The 26,927-nt window shown below is 43.7% G+C and overlaps 1 protein-coding gene across 3 annotated transcripts in view; it reads right to left on the bottom strand.

The window, feature by feature from the left end:
• LOC118777743 (seizure 6-like protein) overlaps positions 1–24,459 on the bottom strand; it is a 36,190-nt gene extending 11,731 nt beyond the window's left edge. For all 3 annotated transcript variants that reach the window (XR_005004975.1, XM_036528878.1, XM_036528879.1), the window contains exons 1-7: positions 24,142–24,459; positions 4,138–4,596; positions 3,806–3,945; positions 2,737–2,932; positions 1,436–1,621; positions 417–585; positions 121–287 (exon numbers count right to left, since the gene is read on the bottom strand). Coding sequence is in view for 2 of the 3 variants with exons in the window: in XM_036528878.1 (XP_036384771.1) it covers positions 121–287; positions 417–585; positions 1,436–1,621; positions 2,737–2,932; positions 3,806–3,945; positions 4,138–4,596; positions 24,142–24,226 (1,402 nt within the window). In the remaining variant the exon portion in view is untranslated. The remainder of the gene's footprint in view (positions 1–120; positions 288–416; positions 586–1,435; positions 1,622–2,736; positions 2,933–3,805; positions 3,946–4,137; positions 4,597–24,141) is intronic.
• Between the last annotated feature and the right edge of the window lie 2,468 nt (positions 24,460–26,927).

Genomic DNA, 26,927 nt, shown 5'->3' with positions numbered 1-26,927 from the left:
TGTATGATCTTGCTTCAAGGTGGATATGCAATCCTTTTTAAAACACAAAAGCATATTATCTGTGTGTGTGTGAGTGTGTGTGTGTGTGTGTGTGTGCACGCGCGCACATGGGTATCTCACCCTCATAGCGGATATTGAAGCCAGTGGTGTGGTTCGGGAGATCAGTGATGAACTGGACTCTGACGGCTGGGCCCTCGCTGATTACCCCCTCAAATGGGATGGGCGTTCCCCGCCCCGAATCAAACAGAACCACAGAGCCAGCGTCAAGACCACTCCACAGTACCAGCCTGTTTCAGGGTGACAAGTGGGGGAACAAAATGATGCTCTGTATACAGCAGCCACTATACAGCGCACTCAAACTCTCTCTCTCTCTCACACACACACACACGCACACACACACGCACACAGACACTGACCTGTCCGTGGGTCCCAGCGCCAGTCTCTCCAGGTGCAGGTGCAGCCTTTGTCCCACGGGGGCCTCCAGGGACCAGGAGCAGCTGCGGCCTTGAGTGCTGTTGGCAGGCTGGGGGGACGGGGACAGCACCCTGCCCACCGTGGCGTTTTTCACTGAGCCCCCACACAGAGCTGTGTATGGAAGGTGGGGAACGGGGTCATATCTGTTCATTACACCTGTGACCTACACTTACAAAGACCGACACAGGATTTGGGGAGCTCTGTATTGTGTCATTCTCTCACATTACCATGCCATACTGCTCTAAAACAGGGCATCTCAAACTTTTCTGTGTAAAAGCCGCATCCTCTTACCTCTACTTGTACATTCTTAACGCAGATGTTCAATATTAAGACCATATATTCAGCTTCTGCACCTGTAGCTTCAACAATGGCTTATGTGTGAAGCAGACAGAGCTGACTATCTGGTCAATGCATAAAATGCCTATGGTCTTACTCTACACTGACTTTTATAGGCAACAAGCTAATACGCTGTTTTACATTGTGAAGTGCTGCGCTATAGTGTTCTGCACTGTGGCATTCTACCCGTTCACACCCTGTACCATGCTGTGTAGCACTGTCATGCACTGCACTGCAGTGTAATATTCCCTATAGCTGCACTATCTTTTCTGATAGGGCAGCAGTGTGCGTGGTGTAGTGGTAAGGAGCAAATCTTGTAAACCGCAGATTGCTGGTTTTATTCCCAGATGGTGTACTGCTGCATTGCCCTTGGGCATGACACTTAACTCAGATCGCTTGGGTAAATATCTGGCTGTAGAAATGGATGATATGTACACTATGCAATATCCCTCTGGATAAGGCTGTAAGCTGGATGAATAAAAAAGTGTTTATACAGCCTATTTTATTACACAGGCCCTGGTGGTAGCAACTGTTGTACAGCGCAACACAACACCATGCTGGACGCTACTGTGCTGCGAATTACGCCACCCTCCCACACAGAGCTTAATCTGTCACCGCCTCTCACCCCTGCAGCTGGGCTCCCGGCCGCTCCAGGTGGGCAGGGAGGCGTTAAGGCAGGTGAGCTCCGGCGCCCCCTGCAGGTGGTAGCCCATGTGGCAGTGGAAACGCGCCTTGCCGCCGGGGTGCAGGTCCTGCACTGACACCTCCCCGAAGTGTGGGCGGCGCGGCAGCGCACAGCTGAGCCGGAAGACTGGAAACGAGGAAAGGGAAGCCGGGTTATCCCTCATCGCCTCCTGCCTCTGAGCCAATCATATCACAGGGACTGCAGGTCTCTTTCAGGGGCCACAGTAATTAATGAACCAACTAAAAGTTTTAATCTGCTGTTTATCATGGGTTTCAGATCAATAACACAGAAAGAATATTACTTTCTAATCTCTAACAAAAAATAACCGGTTCATAAAGGGTGGCCGGAGGGAGCCTCAAGGCATATCTGTAAGGGGAATAAAGCACAATGATCCTGTGAATATGAAAAATGTCTGAAACAGTCACGATTCAACAGTAATATCAACCCTTATGTATAATACCCAAAAGGAATACTACTCCAGATTATTAAATCGAATACATTATTTAAAACACCTTTATACAATTATTCCTTTCTGAATGGAATATAAACATTTAAGTGGTACATTAAAGAACTGCTAATAAAAAGCAGCACTAAAAACAATGACAAAATGATCACCATGTGGGCATAATGTCTTTATAGCTTTTACTTTTTAAGTGCAAGGTTGACGTGAAAAAAATCATCCAGCTCTGGTCTTCTGATCCACTGCCATGTTCTTAAATGATCATTTCCAATAGAGACTGTGAAGACTCACAATTAACGTGATGATCGGGAGAGTGTATACTGTAGTACCGGTCGATACCATGTGTATGATAGATGTATAAATATGTTGCACATTAATACAGTACCATGCCTGTGAAGTCTTATCAGTACAGGTTATGTTCAGTCTGATGAGCAGTTTATGTACAGCGTGTTTGTAGTATCATAAGTGCAGACTGCATTCAGTCTGCTGAGTAGTATAGTGTATTAATAGTACGATAAATACAGATTGTATTCAGCTGGATGAGCAGTGTATACAGTGTAATTGTAGCAACATGAGACCATAAATACAGATTGCATTTGGTTGGATGAACATAGAGTATACAGTGTTTTGTAACATTATTAATACAGTTTGAATTCAGGCTGATGAGCAGTGTGTATACAATGTTCTGTTGTCTTATCAGCACAGTTTGTATTGGGTCTGATGAGCAGTGTGTATACAGAGTGTTTGCAATCTCATTTAAGTGGTGTGCATTCAGACTCACTCTGGTAGTGTAGCTGGAAGGTCCCCATGCCACCCTCCACGAAGGAGCGGAAAAACACAGAGATGGTATTGGTTGGGCTGCGGATCACCTGGCCCTCAACGAGTAGCGTCTCATTGGCCAGCACTAGCAGAGCCCCGCCCTCATCCACTCCTCTGATTGACAGCTGCTCTCCCTCAGACAGATTGACATTCTTTACCTGTGAAGAACAATGGTGGTGGGTGCAATGGAAGCATTCATTACATTACAGTATTGGCATTTAGCAGATGCTCTTATCTGGAGTGACTTACATTGGTTACATTTTTTTACATGTTACTCATACATACAGCTGGATATTTACTGAGGAAAATGTGGGTTAAGTTTCTTGCCCAAGGGTGCAACAGCAGTGCCCCCAGTGGGGAATCGAACCGGGCAAGCCTTTTGGTTATGAGTCCCTCTCCTTACCACTGTGCTACACTGTTACCCCAGGACTTTATAAGAGTCACAAGGCCCTTCTGCTTTCATGAATGGAAAATATTTTGAGGTCTGAGCTCTGACTTTGTCAGCCAACTGCATGTATGGAAATGTGCTATTGAGGTTAATGGAAATTTAATGTTTTAAGTAGCAGTTAAATGCTTAGTAAGTATGAGCAGTGAGAACTGTGGAGTAGCAGTTAAGGAGGTTCATAATCAGAATGTTGTCTGTTTGAATCCTTGGAGTACTACTGCTTTTGTAACAAGGTCTTTTTAGCTTTTATATTATGACGACCTGGCCTTCAGAGTGACATTTAGACATCTTAGCAATTTAGAGGGCTTCTCTAAGGTGCTCTAGTATCATGTTTACCGTAAATGACTGCATACTATACCACAAATGACCACTAGATGTCAGAGTCCATCTTAAAATTGATCGAGGGGCCCAGGTTGGGAGTGTGGCCTCATTGAATTAGAAACAAGCCATAATGTGAAGCATTTGTATTCATTTTCACACAGTGAAATGATCAGGTCTGGTTCTGATGAGTTAAATTACAGGGGCGATGCACATGCTGACACCGCAGCTTTGTGAAAAGGTGTGTGGCAAACACTGTGTGGCATACCTGCAGCTCAACTCCATAGCCGGTATAAACAGTGACAGTGTAAATGCACTGCAGGAAGGCCCCATCTGGCAAAGGGGGGTCATCTGAAGAATCAATATACCCCTCTGGGTCAGAGAAATTGACCATGCAGCGTGACGCGGCTAAAAGAGAGATAAAGAGAGAGAGAGACAGACAGAGAGGGAAAGAGATACTTGGAGTCATAAGCTGAAAGGCATCAGAATCACAGAGAGGCAGAATCAAAAGAAAAGACAAAAATGAAAACTAAGCCAAAACTAAACAGACAGGTGATTTTTTACAGACTGTCAGCAATGGATGCCCATGCTCCCTGTCACCTGGTGTCGGTGTGTCTGTGTCCGTCTCCACTGTGGTGGTCAGGGTGGGAGTGAGAGAGAGGCCATCATCCAACACTGGGGGGGTCGTCGGGGGGTCTGTCTTCGATGGGACAGTGAGGGAGGGGGATTCTGGATTGGTGGGGCTGCCTGTGGGTGGGGCAGAGGTGGGGAGGGCGCCACTGCTGTGAAGGGGGCGCAATCTTTTCCGGATCTCTTGCTCGGGGGAAAGAACTCCTGCCCCCAGCCCCTTGCCCAGGATAGGCAGCAGGTCCGCAGGCAAGGCTGTGGGGAACACCGCCCCCTTCTGGGAAAGCAGGTGGTCCTTCTGTGCCAGGACAGACTCCAGGATACCTTGACCCCTAGAGGGCATTCCCCGCACACCCTGTGCTGGAGCACCTTCTGTAGGTTGAGGAGGAGGTGAAGATGGGGCCGAGGGAGGGGGAGTGGCCAATATGTCACCTGGAAAGCAGAGAGGAGATTAACAACACTGAGGCAGGTTTAATTATGCTCAGTACTCATTATCTGCTTTAATGGTGACCTAACAGTCTCATTCCCACTGAAAAGAAGTGATTAGACCAAAAATAAGGGCAGACAGGGCTTTCTACAGAAAGAGCAGATTGTTATTTTTCAGTCCTGCACTTACAACTACTTCAAAGATGTGATGTGCATGCTATCAATTAATGTGTTACGTCTTTTCATAGAACTATGTATTACAGAAAAAAGTCTTTTCTGTTCTCGGGTCAAGTGACATAAAGCAATACCCATATTAATTTCTGTAGTTGAATAACTGGCTAGGGAGCTTGGCACATCATTTGTACAATTTGTTCGGATTCGAATTTGCAATAAACAGATTCATTTCCTATCCAGGCAAACGTGAATCTGAATGTAAAACCCGGGGTCATTTAGAAAAGAAACGGGATTATGTTTTTTCATCGATTCTGTTAATAATGCTCAGTCTGAGAAAACGATATTTCCGGGGTTGAGCTTCACGCGTATTGAGGGTATTTTTTCACGACGCTGCCACGAGTCTGTCCCTCACAGTTAATCCCGCGCATCCTGATCGACTTGTTAATAACACAGCTTCTCAAAGCTGATTCAGACAGGCATGAGTTTTTCAGAGGGAGGAAGGGATGGAAAGCGCTCAAGCGTGACGGAGATCCGGGAAGAGAGATGCGCAGACACGGTCGCTCCCACGCATGCCAAAATGAAATCTCTCACGCCACCCGCGCTTTAACACAAAACCCACCCCTTAAAAAGCATAGTACAGTACGCTCACAGGCTGCAAGGTTTTTTTTTTTTTTTTTTTTTGATGCAAGGATACCTACGAAGAAAGGCAACCAGACAGATCATCTTCTTAAAGCAAAAAACTGCTACCCGGGCATTACATCTGTGTGGTTGAAATTAATTTGTCAATTGGCTTAAAAGTGCTTTTTGAAGAAAGCCAGCACAATACACAGTGTACCTTCAATTCCTGAGTGACTATTGAGACATTTTTTACACCTCAGCTCAGTAGTTTGGAAATATTTCCTGTCGGTTTACAAAATATGACTGTCTTCAGAACTACTGAAGTGATGATACCAATTTTGCAAATAATTTACGAAAGGGCCTCTCAATCCGTTTTATCATGTTAATAGTGCTATTTGCATTCCGTATAATTGTGGAAATATTTACAGTCGAATTTTATATAATAAGGAGAATTTACAGTCTAATTTAACTGGCGCTCTTAACATCAATCCATGTTGCAGGGATCAAAAATCTGGTCATGGGATATTTTTTGGACTTTCATTGATTTGGCATATGGGTGACCCAATTACCCAATGTTCCTCTACGTCCGCGCCCAAGAACACAATGTGAAACGAACATTTATGTCAGACGACACTGCATCCCGCCCCCCCCCCCCCCCCCCCCCCCCCATCGAACCAATTCAACATCAAAAAATCTAGCGAGATTAAAGTTCACCAAACACAGAGCCTGTCAGCAATTATAGACACAAATCGACCTCAAGTCTTCCCCTAAGACAAGTGCCGCAGATTTGAAAATGCAGCAGACGCAAACTACACATTGCTGCCATCCAAACTGTCCGCACATCTGTAGACTTCCTGACATAGTATATTAATTCCCACATACTATTGTTATTATTTTTTAGGTGAGGCTTCCCATCGGGATTTCCCTTCAAGAGAAAGCACGTGACTGCTGCATGCGCCCGTGTCAGAAAACTCCCATCGCGCCACACTTTCTTGTGTATGTTGTGTCTCCCTGCTCCACAGCTACCGTACCCCCGGTCCCTATTTATTTATAGCAACTGGGTCAGACAGAGCCAACGCAATCTCACTTGAAAACCTCCCCGCATCGCTCGCAGAGAGGTATCTGTCGCTGCACCGCCGTGTCATCGCGCGGATGGGTGTTTTATTTCACGGCGAGGCTGTTTATCCCGAGCATCCCCGTGAAGCAGAGTGCGCTTCATGCTAATAGGGTCTGCGCGCTGAGTGTGACTCAGAGCGTTAAGCAGGAGCGAGGCCCGAGTTGCGTGGAGGGAGAGCGGAATAGAGCGGACACGTAATTAGAGCATCTCGGTGATTCACCAGTTGACTCCGGCTGCGCGATCCCTTGCATGACAGCATACACGGAGGGTATTACTGGCGATCAGGTCACAGTGTTAAACCTCTTTCTCTCGCTTTCATCTCTGTCTTCGGATTCTTTTTCTTCTTCTACTCATCCACCCCCCCGCCACCACCACCACCACCACCACCCCCGACTCCTCTCTTCTCCCTGGCTCCGAATCCCTCAATTTTCCAATCCACCGAGTCTAAGAAGCCATCACACTACTCACGTCAACGAGATGAGAAACGCTGGAATATCAATAAATAAAAGGGGGGCAGAAAATTGTAAATATTCCTGACACTGCAGAGACTCAAAACAGGATTTTTCTGTAGTGGGAGCGTCTGGAAAATATAGTCAAAGCATATCAAAGCATTTCTGTGTCAAGACTCTTAACATTCTACAGTATTAGTGCACAGTTGTGGTTATTGCTTGTTATTATTGCTATATGATGTTGCCATAAGTTCTCTCTCTCTCTCTCTCTCTCTCTCTCTCTCACACACACACACACACACACACAAACACACATGCACACATACACACTCTTGCTGTATATATACATATTTTTTCTCACTTTCACTACCCCTGGTAACCAAAAATCATACCACAGTAGCAGCAGCTTTAATTTTTCATATATTAATCATCTGATCTGATAGGTCTGTTACTAAAGGAAAAATGAGATCACCTGTAGTTTTTAAGGACATTCATTTATGCCTCAGACAAATAAATACCCTTCATACTCATGTAATGTGGAATTCTGGTGGGTGTAATTCTGTAATCATAATGTTGTAGGTTTAAAACCCTGGTGAGACATTGCTGTTGTTAACCCTGAACAAAGAAGCCGAAGCCCCAATTGCCTCAGTGAATTTCCAGCTGTAAAAATGGTTATTTTAAATGAAATCCACAGTATGTAAGCTCCCCTAGATATGGAGATATGCTCATAACATAATGATTATATTACCAGCAGCATTCTGATAGTCATTCTGAATGCCCCAGAATCTGGGATCCAGCCTGAAATGTCAGCCTTCTTAATTCATTTCACTGAAGTCCAGGACTAATAACTTTGAGACAGACAATTTGGTGTCATAGAATTATGACATTTGGTAACTGATTTACAGGATTGGGGAGTAACAGAATGCATGTAACGGCGTTATGTATTTAAAATACAAAATATGAGTAACTGTATTCCAATACAGTTACCACTTAAATGGATGGTAATCAAATTACAGTTACATTTTAAAAATATTTAGATTATTGAAGGGATTAAATTGGATTTTTTTCATTTAATGTTTATTCAGTTGGAAAATCTATCCAATGATAGGCATCTCCGGGGTGTATATCCCATATGCCCCTCACGAAGAAAAAAGAAGAAAAAAGCGTGCAGCAACCAGCGCAACGCGTTTATGTCATGGAAATACCGGGACCATTTTACTTTCAAACTCGGCAAAGGTTGCAACATAACAGTACAATGCACGCTGTGTTTGCTAGCAACCAAACTGCTATCCGCTTCAAAAGAGTCGACCTCTAACCTGAAGAAGCATCTTGAAGTAAGTTCTCTTTTTCATTATTTAAGCTAATGTTGATCACCAGCTAGCTATCTTACATAGTTTGGCTGCACTGGATTAGCTATTCAGCTAGGTAGTAGGCTAGTAGTATTAAAGCTAACTAGCTAATGAGTAGATACAGTGACAAAACAAGTGAAATTTCACATGCTCAAAACTGCGATTACTCTAACAATTTTACACTATGCATATTATACATTAAATTGTTAAGTTACTTCTTTCTCACTCACAATGTATTTAGGATGGCTCGTGCCTTTTCTATCTCATGTTTTTGTGTAATGTACAGTTTTTGAATTAACATTTACAATTCTGAAGAAACTGCGATTAAATGCCCACAGACTTGGGGGTGCCAAAATGTTAGCCACAACAATGCTAAGTGAACATTCTAAAAATAACCATTCAGAACATTAGTTGGATGAACATTCTTTAAAAAATGTTATAATAATTGACTGTATTTTATGTATTGCAGTAAAAAAAAATCACTCAAGTTTAGCTATTTAGATTTTGACATCACTTGGACACAGTTCATGAGAATCACCCAACCAGTATATGCACCATTCACACTTTTATTTAGGCTACATACTTTTAAAAATTAAAAACAGTGTTCAGAAAGTAATTCAGAGTATTTTGATTACGTTACTTACCTTGAGTAATCTAACAGAATACGTTACAAATTACATTTCAGGGCAAGTATCCTGCAATCTGTAGTGGAATACATATTAAAAGTAACCCTCCCAACCCTGCTGGTTTATCAGTTAAGTACAAGGTGTACTCAAACCATGTCAGTGATACACTGTGTTTATGATATAATTAATACAGCATGAAACCAGCCCGTAAACTAGAAACAGGGGAGTCATAGAACTCACCTTTTAACTGATAACAGCCCTGAACATGTTTTTGACTGTTTTCCATAATTAACAAGATTACCAATTAAAATAAGGCTTGCCCATCTGCGCCTGGCTCCTTTGACTTATTCATGTCTAATGTTGTAGCAAAGTGCCTTTGCATAAGGCCTTTGTGAGTTTCACATTAAATCATTTTAATTATGACAAAGAGATTGGGTTACATTAAATAATTTAGATTATATCAAAGCGGTCTGGGATTTGTTTTTTTCCCATTTCAACTACAATTGTGTCAAGTGAAATCGGCAGTGGAGACACTACCACTGATGGAATCAAGTAAAAAGGAATCAGCTGCTAATTGGTGATCCATACAAAAACTGGTGTGCTCGTTAATGAGGCAGGTTCAGGATAGCTATCAAACAAAGGAAGGATCCAGGCTTTCCTTTATTATAGCACACCAGCCATCACAGATACAGTGGAGAGACAGAAAGAGAGAGAGAGAGAGAGAAAGAGAGAGGGAAAACTCAGCTGAGATTCCCCTATTCTATTCCTTACATCATCCCTTTGATCACTCAGTCTGTTCTCTCTCTCTCTCTAGCCACCACCCCACCCCCCACCTCTCTCATTCCCTATTCCTCTGTCTCTCCTCTGAACATTCATAATCCACCCAGCACCAATACAAATGTCTCTCTGGAGATTCACTTACTTATACAAACAGAAAATTCTGTCAGGAGCTACATAAGAGAGGGCTGTAAAGGCAAGGAGTAGGAGGGGGAGACTGTGCTATAGGGAGGTGTGCAGGACCTAAGATGTGTGTGTGTGTGTGTGTGTGAGGGCTATCACTAGATCACAGGGATAACCTGCAGGAAACACACCCTCAGAACTACACCAGCAACAGATCAGGAGGTTAGGTCAGTCCAGGGCTGCTCTGCCACTGGCTGCTATAACTGTAAACAATGTAGGGAGTTCACACCCAAGCCAATTCCAAGAGTAGGATTTGGAAGAGGGGGATGAAACAAACTATGTTCCTTTAGTTTGTTTCCCAAATACATTTCATGATTGATCCTATATTTGTTAAAATGCCTTACGACCCGTGACGTTCTTGCTATGAGACTCACAGTGATTTCATCCCGATGGTTTTCCTTTTCATTGGGTCAACATTGGGATGGGAAGATTCTCATTTTGGGGGTAAAAAGGTTTTTGTTGGATTATGACTTACTTGCTCAGTTTCAATCTCTGTAGCCCTCACAACTCTGTTGAGTGTAATTTGCTTAATGGCCAGCCAAAGCTTTTGCTTTATAGTTGAAGAGGTCCAGTCGTCTGACACCCTTAAAGGGACCTGCACACTGAACTGACATCCCCCATGAGATGATTTTATGGTGCTCCATATTTATGGTGCACACTGCATCAACAAAAAGTACTCCATTACAGCAGGGGGAAGCAATGAGTTTTTCATCTATTAGGAGTCTAAATAATATTAAAAAATCCCATCAGGCTTTGCACAGCCATAAACAACCTGGTTATTGAGACACCACAGGCATCAGTAGTAAACAATCAGTAAGAACAATGGCTGATGACCTTATGTGCGCTTTTGAGTTTATCACTTTTTTATTACGGGGTGCTACAGCGGAGTCAAGGGCTGCAGTTCAGAGGCAGTAGATAGTGGAGTTGCCAGTGCTTTCTGCAGCATCATAGTGAAAGAGCTTAATCCAGCCTCCGCGGAGAATTACAAAGGGGAGACATACCAGCCTTTGCAAACTTTGACCTCTCATTGAATTCAGAAGCCCCACCAAACATTGATTGTTTATTGAAAGCATGGAGTGGGGGGTGAGCTCAGGAAATGACATCATACTTTGCCAAAGTTTATTGGGTCACAAGGCCCAACATCCGAACAACTGACACCAGTTGATCCTAACTTTGAACAACAGAACAACTGACACCTATTGATTGCGGCTACAGACCACAGCCAACAAATGAGGAAGGCAGTCCCCTCCCCTAACTGATACACCAACTGACACTTCCACTAAATCTTCAGCTACTCTTACAAAAAGCGAGATACACCGCTTTCACAAGGTCAACATTGTAATGGACTTGTGCTAAGTGTACATGGCGATAACCTTGGTTGTCACATCGCTGCACGTTAACCAGTGACAGTGCAAGAGGATTTTGATTAAACTGCGTGAGAAAGCTGTCGCCCCATGCTGTGAAAAGGGCACACTTCAGCCTTTAGCGTTCTGAGTGTGAGATGAAAAAGTAAATTAAAACAAAGCAACCTGGATTTTTATGAATACAAAAGACAGACTGACACAGAGCAGTGGAGTGAATGGAGAGAAACGCCGTGAACATGAGATGAAATGCTGAACTAAAACAAAGCATCTAAAATTTTTCATGAATACAAAAGACACAGAGAGTGACACAGAGAGATAGAGTCAATATGAACAGACCTTGCCCAGTTAAGGGTGTGCATGAAATAATCACACTCCCAGAAACCACACAAGTACACCATCACGATTACACACTACCTTTACTCACCTCCCCTACACCCCTCTACAATTACACACTGCTGCAGTCATCCCAGCTCCCCTACACCCCCTCACAATTACACACTGCTGCAGTCATCCCAGCTCCCCTACACCCCCTCACAATTACACACTGCTCCAACCATCCCAGCTCCCCTACACCCCCTCACAATTACACACTGCTGCAGTCATCCCAGCTCCCCTACACCCCCTCACAATTACACACTGCTGCAGTCATCCCAGCTCCCCTACACCCCCTCACAATTACACACTGCTCCAGTCATCCTACATCCCCTGCTCCACACCTCACTCCATTATCACAATTAGCACAACTGAATGACTCATTAGGAGTGTGAAGAGTCACACTACAGAGAGACGGTGAGAGAGGGAGAGGATGGAGAAAGAGAGGGAGTGAAATAAAGAGGGGGAGAGGGAGACAGGGAATGAGAACGACGGAGAGAGAGAGGGGGGAAGTAAAAGATACAGCGAAACAGAGAAGGGGAGAAAGAGAGAGGGCTGTGAAAGGGTAATAAACTACTTAAAGAAATGCTTCCACAAATCCGTGTCAAAATGCTTGGTTTCCTGAAGTCTGTATGGAGGATTAACCTTCACTTGTCCCCTATAACTGCACTGGTTTTAAGGATATTTAGTTAAATAGTCACTAAAATCTTTTTGTTTGAATCTTTTTATGGGAATGGGAATAAGTTTTAAAATATAATTGAGGATCCTTTCAATGTTCAGCAGGTTACCATCTTGTCACTAAGACCTCTTTTAATCAAGGTCTTTTTTGATGAAACCAACTAGTTAATTATAATTTTTAATGTCTATGTAAATGTGCCTGTGAAGAGGGTATGTGTGTATGTCAGTGTATGTATGAGAGAGAGAGAGAGAGAGAGAGAGAGAGAGAAGGGAAAATATGCAGTTGGTTTTGTTGTGGCTCTCTCTGCTAATGGTTGCTTCCAGGTTTACTGAATGATTTATATATGGTGTACATAAATACATATTAATGTATAAATTATATCATTTATAAAGTATATATTAATTTATATATAAAAGTATTTATTTAGTTTTCCTTCAGCTGTTTTAAATATACCGTTCTGGCCAAAATACACACTGTGTGTACGTTATGATTTACATTGCTAGTTATAGATTTGCTATGTCTAAGGTGGCAAATCTACATCCATGAGGATTTCCATGGGAAACAGTGCATGCACAGGCTTTTGGCATCATTACAAGAGTGTTTAGAGTAGCATTCACACAACAGCCTCTTAATCATTATTAGTAATGTGAGAGATGCTGGTGGCCTTTTTCCCCCCAGTAACTGTGGATGAGAGATAATGCCACTCCTACCATTTCTCTCATTTTGGTAGAGCTCCACTCTGTTTTTTTTTTAACACTTCAGTATTCAGTAGGTCGGTAACCCCTGGCACACAGCCAAGCCTCCAGTGCCCTCAGTGATTGGACTGAGCTGTCAGCCGCACATCTACTTCTGATGACTGTTATTAAAAAAAAAGACTATTGCTGGCGCCGGCAGGACTGTGGGGGGGGGGGGGGGGTGCAGTGCTGGCATAACGATTTCCTGTGTAAGCAAACGGGGCCAGCTAAAGCGTGTCGGCTAGCGCCAGAGGGTCGATGGAGCTGGAAACCCCCATCTCATGAGTGCCAGGTCAGCTGATGGAATGGGCCCTCATATGCAGCGATTCAGAAAAACAGCCATGGATGCATCTTCTTCTGACATTTTGCTAAGGGGTGCCAATACCTTCAACAACATTATCTGTAATCGATGATCTGCTTTTCTGTATTCGTAAAACCTGTTCTCTGTGTTCCAAATCCCTATGTTCTTGTTTACTGTGCTCTTGATTGCTGACACTGTGTTCCGGGTTCTTGGGTTCTGTGTTTTGATCTCAGTGTTCCAAGTCCACGGCTCTACATTCTGGTCTCTGTGCCCTTGGCCTGTGTTAATGGCCCATGTCTCTCTGTCCAAGCAGTCTGGGCTGGATCTCTAGGCTCTGTGTGCTCTGACAGCTCTAAGTCACAGTCTCTTGCATTCCAGGCCCCTGCGTTTCAGGGCCCCGTGTCCCAGCTGAGCTCTCGGTACCCTGGGCAGTGACTGGTGCACACACAGGGAACAGATGGCGCTTGCTGCCTGCTTCCCCCTCGGCTCCCTCCAGCAGCAGCTCACAGGTGTGCGCAGTCTGTCAGCACAGCTGTGCCACTCTCCCTCTCTCCTCCTTTGCATTTCTCCTCAACAGCCCTGCTCTCCCTCCTTCTTTCCATCTTTCTTTTCAGTGTCCTCTACCCATCCCCCTATCATTCTCCCTCTTCACCTGTCTTCCCTTTCTCCACTTCCAAATCTCGCCTCCTCACTCACCCCCAGCCCCCCCCGTACCTTCCATCTTTGCACAGAACAGATTGCAACAGTTTTGACCTTGGTATCATGCCGTTCTCAAATGAGAAAATCTCAAGATGTGCTGTTGATGCAATTTCACTCAATATGCTACAATATGTGCACAGGATTACATATACTAAAGTAACATTCATTTGTATTTGTATCCATTGCATTTGTAATATGCTCTATGATATATTTTGTAATTCTGATATACTGTATACTGTGGTCATATATATTGTGGTCTACTGGCTGACAGTGTTGCTTTAGGTGAAATTTTGTTAATATATGACATGTTTTTGCTGTATTTTCAGACCCAGACAGATAGCAAACCTACATTAGCACATCATTTTGTATTGTCAAACTCCATATGTTAGCATATTTCTAGCAAGATGGCAATAAGAACTTGCCAGCAAGTTACATCCCAGTTTTACAATTGTGCAGATTGTTGACTACTAGACAAATAGATAGACAGTTAGACATATTGATGGATAGATTTACAGATGTACAGTTAAACTGGCAAATAGATGGAAACATAACCTGTTAGTGTTGATATCCATGATTGATCTGAAGATTAAAAGTGTGCATGGTAGGTACTAGGTACCCCGACAGTTCAACGTTCTCTCCTTCCTCTGTGATGCGTGATGCGTGCCGCGTTCTGTGTTGACACATGCGTTCCCATGACAACCACATCATTTGCGTGCAGGTCACTCTTGACTTCTCCACTCCCCAGCACTGGATCCTACCCCTTTAAAATGTTATCTCTGAATTAATTAATTTATTATTATTCTTTTGACAGATCTGGTCACCGTGAAGAGCTTTTGTGGCTGTGGCAGATGTATGCTTGGAGGCAGAGCCAAGCCTGCCAATGCGTCTCCTCTCCCAGACTGGACGCACTGTTTCCTTCCATCCTGAAAATCACAGAGGGCCACCGGATCTTGAAATCCGGTGGGAATATGTTCTCTATTTCTGGGTATTTGGAGCAGAATAACGTGAAATGAATCTGGACCTGCGGGTGATAGAGACAGCAAAGGCTTTTTTTTCCCCTCCTGGCTCCCTCCTCCAATCCCCCCGCCACCCCCGGTGGTTGTGAGGAGGGGAGGAGTGTGATCAGTGTGTCAATGACTGCTGACCACATAGAGGCACTGAGACTGCTCTGTCTTCCCCTGCCAAGAAACCTCCCCCCATACCCCCCCCCCAAACACCCATCAGCCAGTTCATTCAGACTCTGAACTGTGCCGGGCCTGACAACAACCAGGGTGTTGCCAAAGCACAGAGCCACGCACAGATCCCGAGCACTCTGTCCACATCCCCGTCTCCTCTCACGCGGCACGGTGTGCAGTCTCATTTCCTCCTGTTTACAGAGCCGCCGCCATGCATTCCTGGGCACCTGACTGTAGGCCCAGTGTGTTACGCCAAATGGCGTGGCTGCAAAGAACACCCATTGCCCGCGGTTTAGATAGTCGGGTCATGGTGCCATGGAGGAGTAGCAAAAATTAATTTTAGAGTTGAGCGAAAAAAATACTAAAAATCTAAAAAAAACTGAACTAGTTTCTGAGCCATCATGAGTTCTGTGGAGTTTTTATTATTATTATTTTAACCTCTGCAACTACATCGTTTAACAACCACAAAGCTAATAATAATAACAAAAACAATTAACACAACTGAGGGACAGGAGGCTAATTCATTACTGGGATTTTTCCACTGGCCTCAGGACATCTTTGTAAGTGAAAGTCCAATGAGATTCTCTCTCATTGGCTTTTCAGTCCAGTAAGCCTGGGACCAATCAATGACTTCTAATATAAAAAGACTGTCCATAATATTTACAAGTACATCAACTACTGAATGAATTTCAGAGGAATTCACAGTTAATTAAACAGCAAATTCTGTATGGCGCATTTTTCCTAAAATCCTCTATAGTGTATCAACAATTATGAATTATGTTTTCACATCATTTTTCAGAGGTGTACAGTGATCCAAATGCAAGTACATATGGTCTGCAATTACCAGCTAGGTGCCAAACACTTACTTGATCGACTGTCGTAAGATTCTCATTCTGTTGAGCAGCTGTCTGTCAAAGGTGAAAATGGAAAACTGTCACCTGTTTTATTAGGCCACTTACAACAGAGGCTCGATTCACTTTCAAAAGCTCCGCCAGCCTTTTTCAGACCACCTGCCAATTATGAGAGCCCTTGAAGGATCAGATAATAACGGAGTGAAAAGTGTGCCTAATTTTAGAGGATTTTAGACTTTAAACAAGAATTAAACCTTTATTTAAATTCCTAGCCACATTTTAATCCCACACCACAATGTACATCCAAATCACATGTCCAGACACTAATTCTGTTATGTCCCTAAGCAACTGAATAGTTAAAGTCCCGCTTTTGACATCATTTCCATAACCATGCACGCTCCTCACCTGTGACTAGACTGGAGCTCACCTCAAGCACAACTTGACCACTGCTTGAGATTCTCTCTTAACTTGATTTTCACCTGTGGTTATATTTGCTTCCATGAGGTAGTTCCCCTCCACACACACAAAAACCCCCACAAGTATAGCTTATTTTAGGAATTTACAGTACTACAATCCTCTTGTCATGTACTAAATAATCTCATAAACTCTGGTGTGGTATTGTGGGTATGTAGTGAATGATAGCAGGGGCCTTCTCCATGAATACCCAAGACAGCCACTAACTGCAGGTCCAGAGTTCAGTCCTTTGATCACTGCACTACACTGCAACCTGTGACAAACATCTGCCACCTTAAGCAAACAAAACAGTTCGGTCTGAGCATTCTGAGAAGGGGCCACACACAGCAGTATCTGTGAACAGCTTTGTTTAGTTGGGATGAAATTCATTCTCACGGTTATCTGCCATTATCTGCGGTATCGCATCTGACAAGAAACTAAATACACACCTCAGGGCATCTAGGCAACTCATTGACTGCCACAGCACTGCCTCATAAAGGTCAATCCTATCCAATATCACAAAATTATTCGACCATGCAGAAAATATGTAACGATCCTGCCTTTACCAAGAGCCGTGGCCACTCTGAGGCAAGCCGAAGCGAGTTGCAGTGAAGATTGGAAACTCAGCGGGGCTCTCACTTAATCTCCGCAAATGACATCGCCGTGTAGACAGGGCCCCCGAAGTCGATGCGATGAGATCTGTGGGGAAGCTCTTCCTCCTCCTGCTCCGCCGCTTCCAAAGAAGGGACCTCGCGGCCTCTGGTTTTGAAGCAAATCAGAACGGAGGCGGCGAGCGCAGAGCCGCGCGCCGGCGGCGGCGTGACGCCCCCGCCGAATTGAACACATTTTGTCCCACCTGCGTGACGAGGCATGACCGCGCCACCTGCCGCGGTCGCGCTAGTCACGCCCGAGCGTCGGCGCTGCGCTCACGCGGAGGCCTCACCTCAGAGGCAGGGTCGGCGTGGATTCAAACGGAAATCAGTGAGCGTGAACGGGACGTCAAATCACATTCTTATCAGCGCCGGCTTTGCGCTGCGGCAAACAAACCGTGAATCCCTGGCCCCCCGTTTGCATATCCGAATAACGTACACAGTGGAAAGACCGATGGGTCAGGAGAGCGTAAAATGACGTCGTTCCATCATCAGCACAAAAACACTACACATTTGTTAAGTGTGAACCGCAAAGCCAGTGTAGCCAGCCACCAGTGTATCTCTGTCTCTCCCACAATGTCTCCATCATCCAATTTCATATGTTCATGAACATTTCATGATGAAATTAAAATAAGCATTTATGACAGAGTGCCTGTTGTGTTAAAGGAATCTGCTGTTGGACAGACAAAGCAAGCACCTTCAAAAGGTGACTGTGAGATCTCCCAGACCACTGCCATCTCCTCAATAAAACTGATACATAAACACACACACACACACAGACACAATGCCCAACTATCACTTTTCAAGATGACACTGTTTTCAGCCTGCAAACTTTGGCCTGAAAATGGAATGTCTAATTCCATTTGGCAGCAGTGCTTCTAACCTCAGAAGAGACACCACGTTGAGTTGTGCATTACCCATGGTAACAGATCCAAAACATTTCAGACCAGGAAGGTGACTGTAACACCAGTGACATAACAAAGATATTCTCTTCTATTCTTTCAGCCTGTCTTCCCTAATATGAAGATTATTATTATCAGGTCACCTTCACTGTTTTTATAACACTGATGTGAATTTTTTATATGCCTTAATCATATGCTTCACCATATCTATTAATTGCATTTTTAGATGGAAGCAATAAATATGACAACATTTTTTTGAAGCCCAAAGCTGAAATGGCCCCTGTGGGAAAAATCAAGTTGCACTGTGCTGTACTGCATCAGTGATTTTACTGCATAGAGAAAATGCAGGTACAACACAGCCCCTCAAATTAAGCAAATATACTGTTCAACTTTGATCATCCGCACTTGCCTAGAAAACCATCGATGTGCATAGCAATTGCTGCTCACATTCACTTGTTCCTGCAGCCTTGAGTTACTCAGTGTTCTGCAGTGCTGTCAGGACACAGTGGACCCAGCTGTGTTAAACAGCCGCATATGTACCCTTATGCAACTAGGAGAGAAAGCTGAAGGGATGTGCAAGGGTGTTCCAACCAAGGAGGGGCTAGTAACTAAAAAGGGAGAAAAACAAAAATGGAGCCTGTTTTGATTTGCTGTGTCACTGACTGATGCTGTAATGGAGAAACCTGACTACTCTGGTACTTGTGAGGCATAAATTATTCTTCACAGCTACTGCAGAAAGCTCATCAAGCCAATCAATGTTTGTTTTTAACTTTGGCAAACAAGTAAATGTGAGTGTTACTTCTTTTCAATACACACAAAACTCTTTTCTTTCATTTTGGCCAATGCTGAACTTGCCGAACTGCCGCTGTGAAGAATACAAGCACAGAATTAGGCCTATATTCAACCTAACTACAATTATCATTCAAAAGATTTTTTAACTTCTTGCACAACATTATGACTTCAGCATTCTCCGAATTGAATGGAAATGGCTGTGAAGAAAGCAGATTCACTTGCTTAAGTTTGTCACTCAGTGTTGAGAATAAAGCTGTACTTTGTCTGAAAAGAGGCCTCAGACTTGCTAGTTTGTTCAAAAAACAAGGGACGGCACTTTTTTTATAAAATGCCTACTTGTTAAGTGTATTTTGCAGTATCCAATCAATGTCAGTTCAGTATAAAAGGGCTTTCAATCAGACAGAGTAGCTTTTCAGCTAGCTGTATCCTGTTAGAAGATGTGGGCCTAATACTATTCTCAAGCACCCTAGTGTACCATTATACCTGTGTATTTTTACAACTGAAACATTTATCAGTATTTGCAATTGATCTTTGCCCTATTAATTTCCACTGCCAACTTCAATAACTACATGATCTTTCGATAACTGATTCTTGAATTTTTCTCCAAGAAATCAGTTCAGCCATTTCTAGCATTGTGGCTGAGGCTATGTTGCTTGGCTGGCACTTGGTTGGAAGCTGTTCTAGAAAAAACATCTTGTTGCTGGAAGTGGTGTAGGTGGGCCAGTAGGGGGCAGTCTTCCTTCTGGACTAAGCAGAAAACCACAGGGAGATTGTGATGTAGGAAGTGCCATCTTTTGGATGAGGAATTAAACCAATGTCCTTATTCACTGTGCACATTAAAGAGTTCACGGCTCTTACTGTCAGGAGTATGGGATTCCCCAATGTCCTGTCCATTCTAGTCATCTAACCTAGCCTAGCCTATTCTAATTGGCTAAATTATTGTCTCCCTCTCCAGCTCAGCTGATTGTAGTGTGCCTTCTGGTTCAAAATGGCTGCCGAGGGTAGGTGGGTGCTACGCATTGGTGTTAGTTGAAGTGAGTCATTCCCACCCCCTTCATCTTAAAGCACTTTGAGCTCCTCAAAAAAGCGACAAGAGGCACTATAAATGCAATTTGTTCATTCACATTCTTCAGTGACTGGAGTTTACAGTGTCCTTGCAAACAAAGGGATTGTTAATGACTATGTGATCCAAGAATATCTAATGTGCTGTAAGCCCATGCATACTTAAACATCAGGGCTGAGGCTGTGGTTCTAGGCGAGGATAGGTGAGTTTGCAGTATGCATCCAGATAAATACACATCTTTCCTGCGGCAACATGATCAATTCCCTAGTCACCATTGATTTGGCACAGCAGAACAGCCTGCTATACAGATCACTCTGCACCTCTTGAACTGACTAAAAAGACATCAAATAAATCAACAACTAACAACTAGGCCCCCCTGATGGCCACCGTCTCTCCGCATATTTCAAGAGATGCGCAAAACAGAGTCCGACACCCACTGTATATTGTAAACATTTCATCTGTCCAGGTGCTAGCAATTCATCCAGTACTGTAAATCTTGTAATTAAGTAGTGAGTCTGCTATTTCCAGTTCACGAATCTCAAGTCAATGAGTCATTTCTTTAAATCTTTAAATTCTTTAAATGTGTGCATCCTATTTTTTATAGTCATACACACTGCCCAGTTTTTTTTTTTTTTTACCCACTCTGCATGCTGAACATGGGCTTTCAAGATTTGAGCAGGTTGTTAAGTAAAACTGACTTGCACTTGCCCTTTCTAGGCAGTTAATTGGCTGTGACTCCTTTTGGATATTTATTTACTTGTATGTATTAATTTGGGGGATGCTTTTACCCAGAGCAACTTACAAAGGCCATCATACCAAGATGCATTTAATACTTGTCGTAAGAGCTGCAAGAACAAGGGCATGGATACAGAACAGCAAGTAGCAAGTGATAAAGCAAAGAGCTAAACAGCAGAGACAAGATAAGCAAACAGCCATTCTGATGTAAGTGCATTGATACATCTTAAAGTGACCATAAGTAAAACCTTTCTAATCTCATAACCTAGATAGCACTTAGACATCATAAGAGCAACCACAGGACTTGTACAAAAGCAATTGTAATAGCTATATAAACATTCATCACAACAGTACAGAGAAAATATGGAAATTAGAGGTCTGCTGGAGCTACTTCAAAGATACAACTAAATGAGTTTATTAAGTATATTTTGGTTAATGGGCCTATCTGCCAAAAAGATAATTGAGCAATTAATCAATTACCTGGATGTCTAATCTGCACTACCAGTTTGTTGAAGATATCCAAATAAACAGAAGCAGAAGTCGTACATTTTCTTGTACCTTTCTATTAGCACAAACACACCACTGACCATGCATTTTAGTCACAGGGGACTGACAGCAGACACCTGTCGAGACATGCCCAGTCTGAATCAGTTCTCAATCGACAGCTCACTCAAACCATTAACTGAGAGCTCATCTTTAATGAGAACCATCATACACAGTCAGTCCTGAGCATCAGGATTAAGATAAACTGTTGTCAGTCAATTACAGTAGATTTTTTTTTTAGGAAATTCTTTTGAATATTCTCAGACATTTGAAAGGATTTGGGGCTTCTGTGGACCATTCCGATAAAGCTCAGTCTTCCTGTGGTGTCCCTACCCTGTGCCTCCCCCTGGAGCGACACCTGTGTTTGCTGTCTGCAAAGACAAATGAGAAACACAATTCTCCCTCTGCAGCAATTATCCAGCTTAAAATAGCCCTTATCGGCATGACTGTCTTGCTCTCCTGGCCAAAGCATTCAAAACAACAAATGTGCCAAAGTGACTTTAGAAATGAGTGTGCTAAAAATGAAAGGGGGTAAGACTGCAGTTCTAGTTCTTCCCTATATCAACACAGGACCTGTCTTTCCAGGGCCTGTCTTTCCTCGTTCCTGTTGGAAGAGTTTTTCACCGAAACCGTGCCTGTCTCCTCTATTCTTTTTCTCTCAGATTTCATTGCTTCGGAAAGGCGAGGAGAGGGCATGGATAAGAATCTGAGAAGGATGATGCGATGAGAGGGGAAAAGACGCATTTCGCCTGAGAAAACTTTACAGAGCTCAGCGCAGAAAACCAACCCACTTGAGCGGTATCTGTCTGGGCCTGTGAAAATGACTGCTTCCTGGGAGCTCAGCAATCATTTTGAGGTGTTCACGGTGAAAGTCTTTGGTGCTGTTCTAGACTGGTGGTCTCAGCAGGGTGAAACCAGTCAGGATGGTTAGCATCTCCTTTCCCATGGTGTGCTACAGCTGACACAGTACTAACGATGTCTAGACCATCCAAGGCAGCGTGTGTAACTGGTGTAAACATGGAAAATCTTAACACTTTATAGGTCTTGAAATCCACTCTAGCACCTTTGCTCTGATGTCTATATTCGTTTGTTATTTTGTCGTTTTTGCTAGTTTTAAACATATCCAGAACGAAGCTGTCTGTCTGCGTTATTTAACACAAGTAACAAGGACAGTGGTACACCAGGGTTCTCGAAATCAGTGCAACTACCGCGTGGCATTTCGTCCTATCGGTTTCACACAAAGAGATCTGATTGTCTCTCACCAGTTACTCCTTTCGGATCAGGGATTTGTCGACATGGCAGCGATTTCAAATAATAAGACGCGCTTGCCAACCAGACTCCTGTTTCCCAGACACTGCACTCTCAGCTCAAATTTGTCTCACACAGGTTGGCCACGTTGCGCTGAGATGCGACGAGGGTTCGGTAATTAGGGAACGGAGCAGCGTGATAGCCGAGAGAGAGCTCTGAGCCGCGTGTGATAGCCGCGGGGATCGTACAGTCTCCTTTCTCAACACGGCGGGCGATGGAAAATGTTTTAATTTTGCAATGTCTGCATTGTTTTGTCGCTTTTAATTGCAGTTTGGCAATTTCAGTTAAATGACAAAATGAGTGCAGTGGCATAATCTCTCGTGTTCTGTAACGAGGCCAGTCCAGTCGTGCACACTGTTAGCTTCAGCGTGCTGCCTTTTCCTACCAAGTACCCGTGCGCCAGAAAGAACTGATTTTACAAGGCGACAGTGTAGAGAGAATCGATCACCGTGTGCGCACCAGGCAGGGTGGATATGTTCAACGACGAGGACGGTTCCATAGGAGTCTGTGAGTTAATTATACTGGCTTGGCTTTTAACAAGGGAGCGCGCACAACCATTCTTTATAATTCCCCATCAACAATTCTTTTCATCATTACAAGAGGTTAATGTAACGATTATTATTATTTTACGTAGCTGGGCCATATTAACCTGTGTTTACCTTCTCAATACAATTAAGTTCTGCGGTGTTGTAAAAAAAAAAAAAAAACAGGCTGATTCAGAGACGCGCTGGCATTTTTTCGTTATTACTTCGGCAGCTATTAATGGGAAAAACAACTGAGGCGACAGTCCAGGCCAAAACCAACAGGAGCTATTTGGCCGTGATAAATACGAATCTGGCACACTCATAATGAGAACATATCTCTTCACCTCTCCGTGATACGGCGACATCAATAATGACCATTAAAACATTCAGGTGCCTTGAATTAAAATGCAGCCCAAGCATTAAATCTAACCACGCGCCGTATTCCCATATGTAATTAAATAAGCGCAATCAAAGGTCGTGAAACGGTCCTGGCCCGGTATCTCATTGGCGGTCTGTTTCGGTGGGGCGATATCTGATTTATAATTCAGTTTGCCCTCCTCCTCTCAATGCACACTCTGACTTGCACAAAGGCACGCAGAGGAGTTAAGACCCCGCAGTGTCCGCTGCTCTTCATGTGCGCATCCTGCTGCAGACACGGCGACAAAACATAACCGCTTTGCAGCAGCGCGTCACGAAAACACACCAGTTATACAAATGACAAATGTATAATTGTTATTAAACAAAAAATATCTCCGTTTACTTAAAATCCCTGCATCTCGGGAACCCTTGTTATAAACAAACGGCTGCAGTGTTCCCGTGTTGAGCGGTTCTCTTTCAGTTTATCAGCCGCCACAGAGACTTGGTTAGCGGTGAGATAAAGTGTCTACTTGGGTACAGGTCTTTGCATAACGAGAGGCAGTCACATTCAGCTTCTACTCCTCGCGGTTATTGCTTAATCAAAGTTAATTCGAAGCCCATGGCGTCCTCCTCCGACAACAACAAACCAAGTGTTCCCCCAGTAAACAAAGCCGTGGTGAAGTCGCCCGCTGTGAGGACTTGCAACCCCTAAATATAAAGTTAATTCACAGATTAACGAACGTGGATCGTTCTTACCTTGGGCTAATCCAAGTCCCCATAGCGTCCCCAGCACGAGGATGGCTCTCGGAGCCCCGCGTTGAACAGAGCGTACCGGCAGCATAGTCAAACCTACTCCAGATTTCTCCAGCCAGAAACGCACGCAAAGTAAGGGTGATTCCTGCAGTATTTATCAGGACAACGGGTGGGTCGCTGTCACTACAGCCTTAGATGTAATGGAGCGAGCAACCGCTGAATCGCGTGTTCACTGCGTGTTGTGCTTCAGTATTCTCTCCGTTGTTTGCCTGTCATCCCTCTCCTCGCCTGAACTCCGCAGTGTGCGCGTTTCTCTCTTACACTCTTACTCTTCCAACTCGCCCCTCTCTCTCTCTCTCTCTCTCTCTCTCTCTCCCTCCCACCTCCTCTAAAGATGCTGACTTTATTTATGGCTCCATCAGTGATAACCCGGTTTGGGGGTATTCTACATGAGCTCAGTGGTGTCTAAATGTAAGCCGCGGAAGGACACTTTTATGATTGCTCTCGTACCATGGACTAGTTTGACAGCAGTTTAAATACCAGTAGCAGAGAGTGTGTACATTTGGCGGTACTACAGAGAAACGTTAAATCATACATCATGTTTGAGAGGTCAGCCTTAACCTCAGAGCATCTTCTAATTTTTCTGTAAGTTTTTAGAGACCTTGTCATTAGGGTGACATGCCTTATGCTCTGTCTGGCTTGGATTGATGATAGTCCCTTTAACATTACAACCTGGGAAAAAGTAATATAATCTAAAAACATTGTGGGACACGTTTCCCCACGTCTGGTATTTGCCAGATATTTCTGCAATTTCTGTCCTCTTCCTCAAATAAACAAATAGCTCTGTGGGCTTCCCTTCACATCCAACAGTGAATTAAACATCACTGTTCTGAGTGTGATGGGTGGCCTTAGTGTATTATAAATAAAATGCTTGCATATATTGCAGCACTGCTTGCATACAGCAGGTGGGAATGTTCTTTGTAAAGGATCCAGCGATAAGATGGCAAAATATTCAATTTTATTCACCATTACTATGTGGGGAAAACTTCATGTACATAAATATTTGAATCATAAGTTCTCTGCAGGAGTTAAAGTGATGCTTGCCGTCACCTCAAACAACAATAGTGAATGGAGTTTTCACAGGGGATGCGAAGAGGTAGAGGTGGGCAGGCTTGAGAGGGTTTCACAACTCTATTCATGAACTGCGTCATGCTCTAACATCCCTTCAATGCATTTCCTTATTCGTACTGCTGATTGAGATGTTCAGTCAAACTCACGCAGACCTATTTCAGCAGTTCAGCCCTTGACTCTCTATGTCAGGTATATACTGTCCCACCAAAAGTAATGGATCACCCCATCTGACTGCAGGAAAATGGCTGTACTACACATAGTTTGAAGAGAATAACACTGAGACTTTACAGTGGCCTGCCCAGAGCCCCAATGTCAACCCAGTAGAACATCTCTGGGGTGCTATGCAAAATTAGGACAAGGCAAAGAAAGCCGTATTTAGTAGTGGAGCCTACAAATGCTTTAAAGGAGTGGATCACAATACCACCAGCTTTCTACCAGAAATTAGTAGACAGCTTTCTACGATGCAAGGCGGCAGCCTTTAAGACCAAAGGTGGACCAACATGTCATTAATGTTTTGAAATAAGACATGTTTTATTCATAACTAATTGTCCCATGTTGTTTGGTACTGTAGTGTATGCTGTCATAGGTGTAATTTTGTTGATAAAACAAAACAAAAAGTCATATTGATTTGAACAAACCAATAGTGTTGTGATCAATCATTTTGTCACAAAGTCCAAGAACAAGCATTCCACTGTGGTACTAATAGGGAAAGGAGCAGGGATTTTTTGGACTGTTCTGACCATGGTCCTGACAAACAAAAGAAAAGGGGAGTGGGGCTCTGATGGATCTGTCCATGGTGCTGATAGATGAGAAGTGGGCAGCCCTGGGTAAACAAATCGGTTAGTTCACATAACAAAACCAGGTCCTTTGGTATTATCTAACCAAACTGAATTCAGTAAAGTCCAGTGCTTTGATCATTAACTGTACAACGATTAGAAGACACACCACTACATCTTGAATCCCAAAGTTGAAATTGTATAAAGAAAAGCAATCTGAATGTGTCTTAGTTCCAAGACTTTGAATGAAATCGATACAAAAATATTACAGTTGATTACATAATTTTACAGCCATTCCATATTCTTAACCTCATCTGATAGACACAAAGTTCCCAGCAGCCCCAGGGGACAGAAATCCATGCATCTGTGAAACCAGAAGCAGAATTAGGATTGGTACCATCGATTCCTGGAGTAGGAGCCAGATTCTAAGCGACTCCCAAAAAAACCCCTGACAATAATACTCATAATAATACAAATAAAAAAAATAAAGCTAGAGTCATCCATCCCACGGGCATGCCCACACACTGACGGCCTCCTCCCAGCACACAGTGAAGTGGAGTGCGGCGTGGGCAGAGCTGAAGAGTTTCCTCTGCATGAGTCTACAGATAGAAGGGAGACTCTCTCGCTCACACACACAGGGAGGGATGCAGTGGGGGTTTATAAATATAGATTGAATGTGCCCGTGTGTGAGTGTGTGTGTGTGTGTGTATGTGTGTGTGTGAGTGTGAGTGTGTGTGTAAATCAAACACATACCATTGATCTGTAACTCCACCACTATGTTGAGTTGGGGTGGGGGGTGGGGGGGTTCGCTGGGGGGTAAATAGAGAAAATGGGCAACAGAATCTGTCGAATGGCGTGCGTATTGGCTCATTGCCCAGCACA

This window comes from Megalops cyprinoides, chromosome 5 (genome assembly GCF_013368585.1).
Source record: "Megalops cyprinoides isolate fMegCyp1 chromosome 5, fMegCyp1.pri, whole genome shotgun sequence".
NCBI lineage: Eukaryota > Metazoa > Chordata > Actinopteri > Elopiformes > Megalopidae > Megalops > Megalops cyprinoides.
The sequence above is the reverse complement of the archived record's forward strand: the minus strand, read 5'-3'. Positions and strand labels throughout refer to the sequence as shown.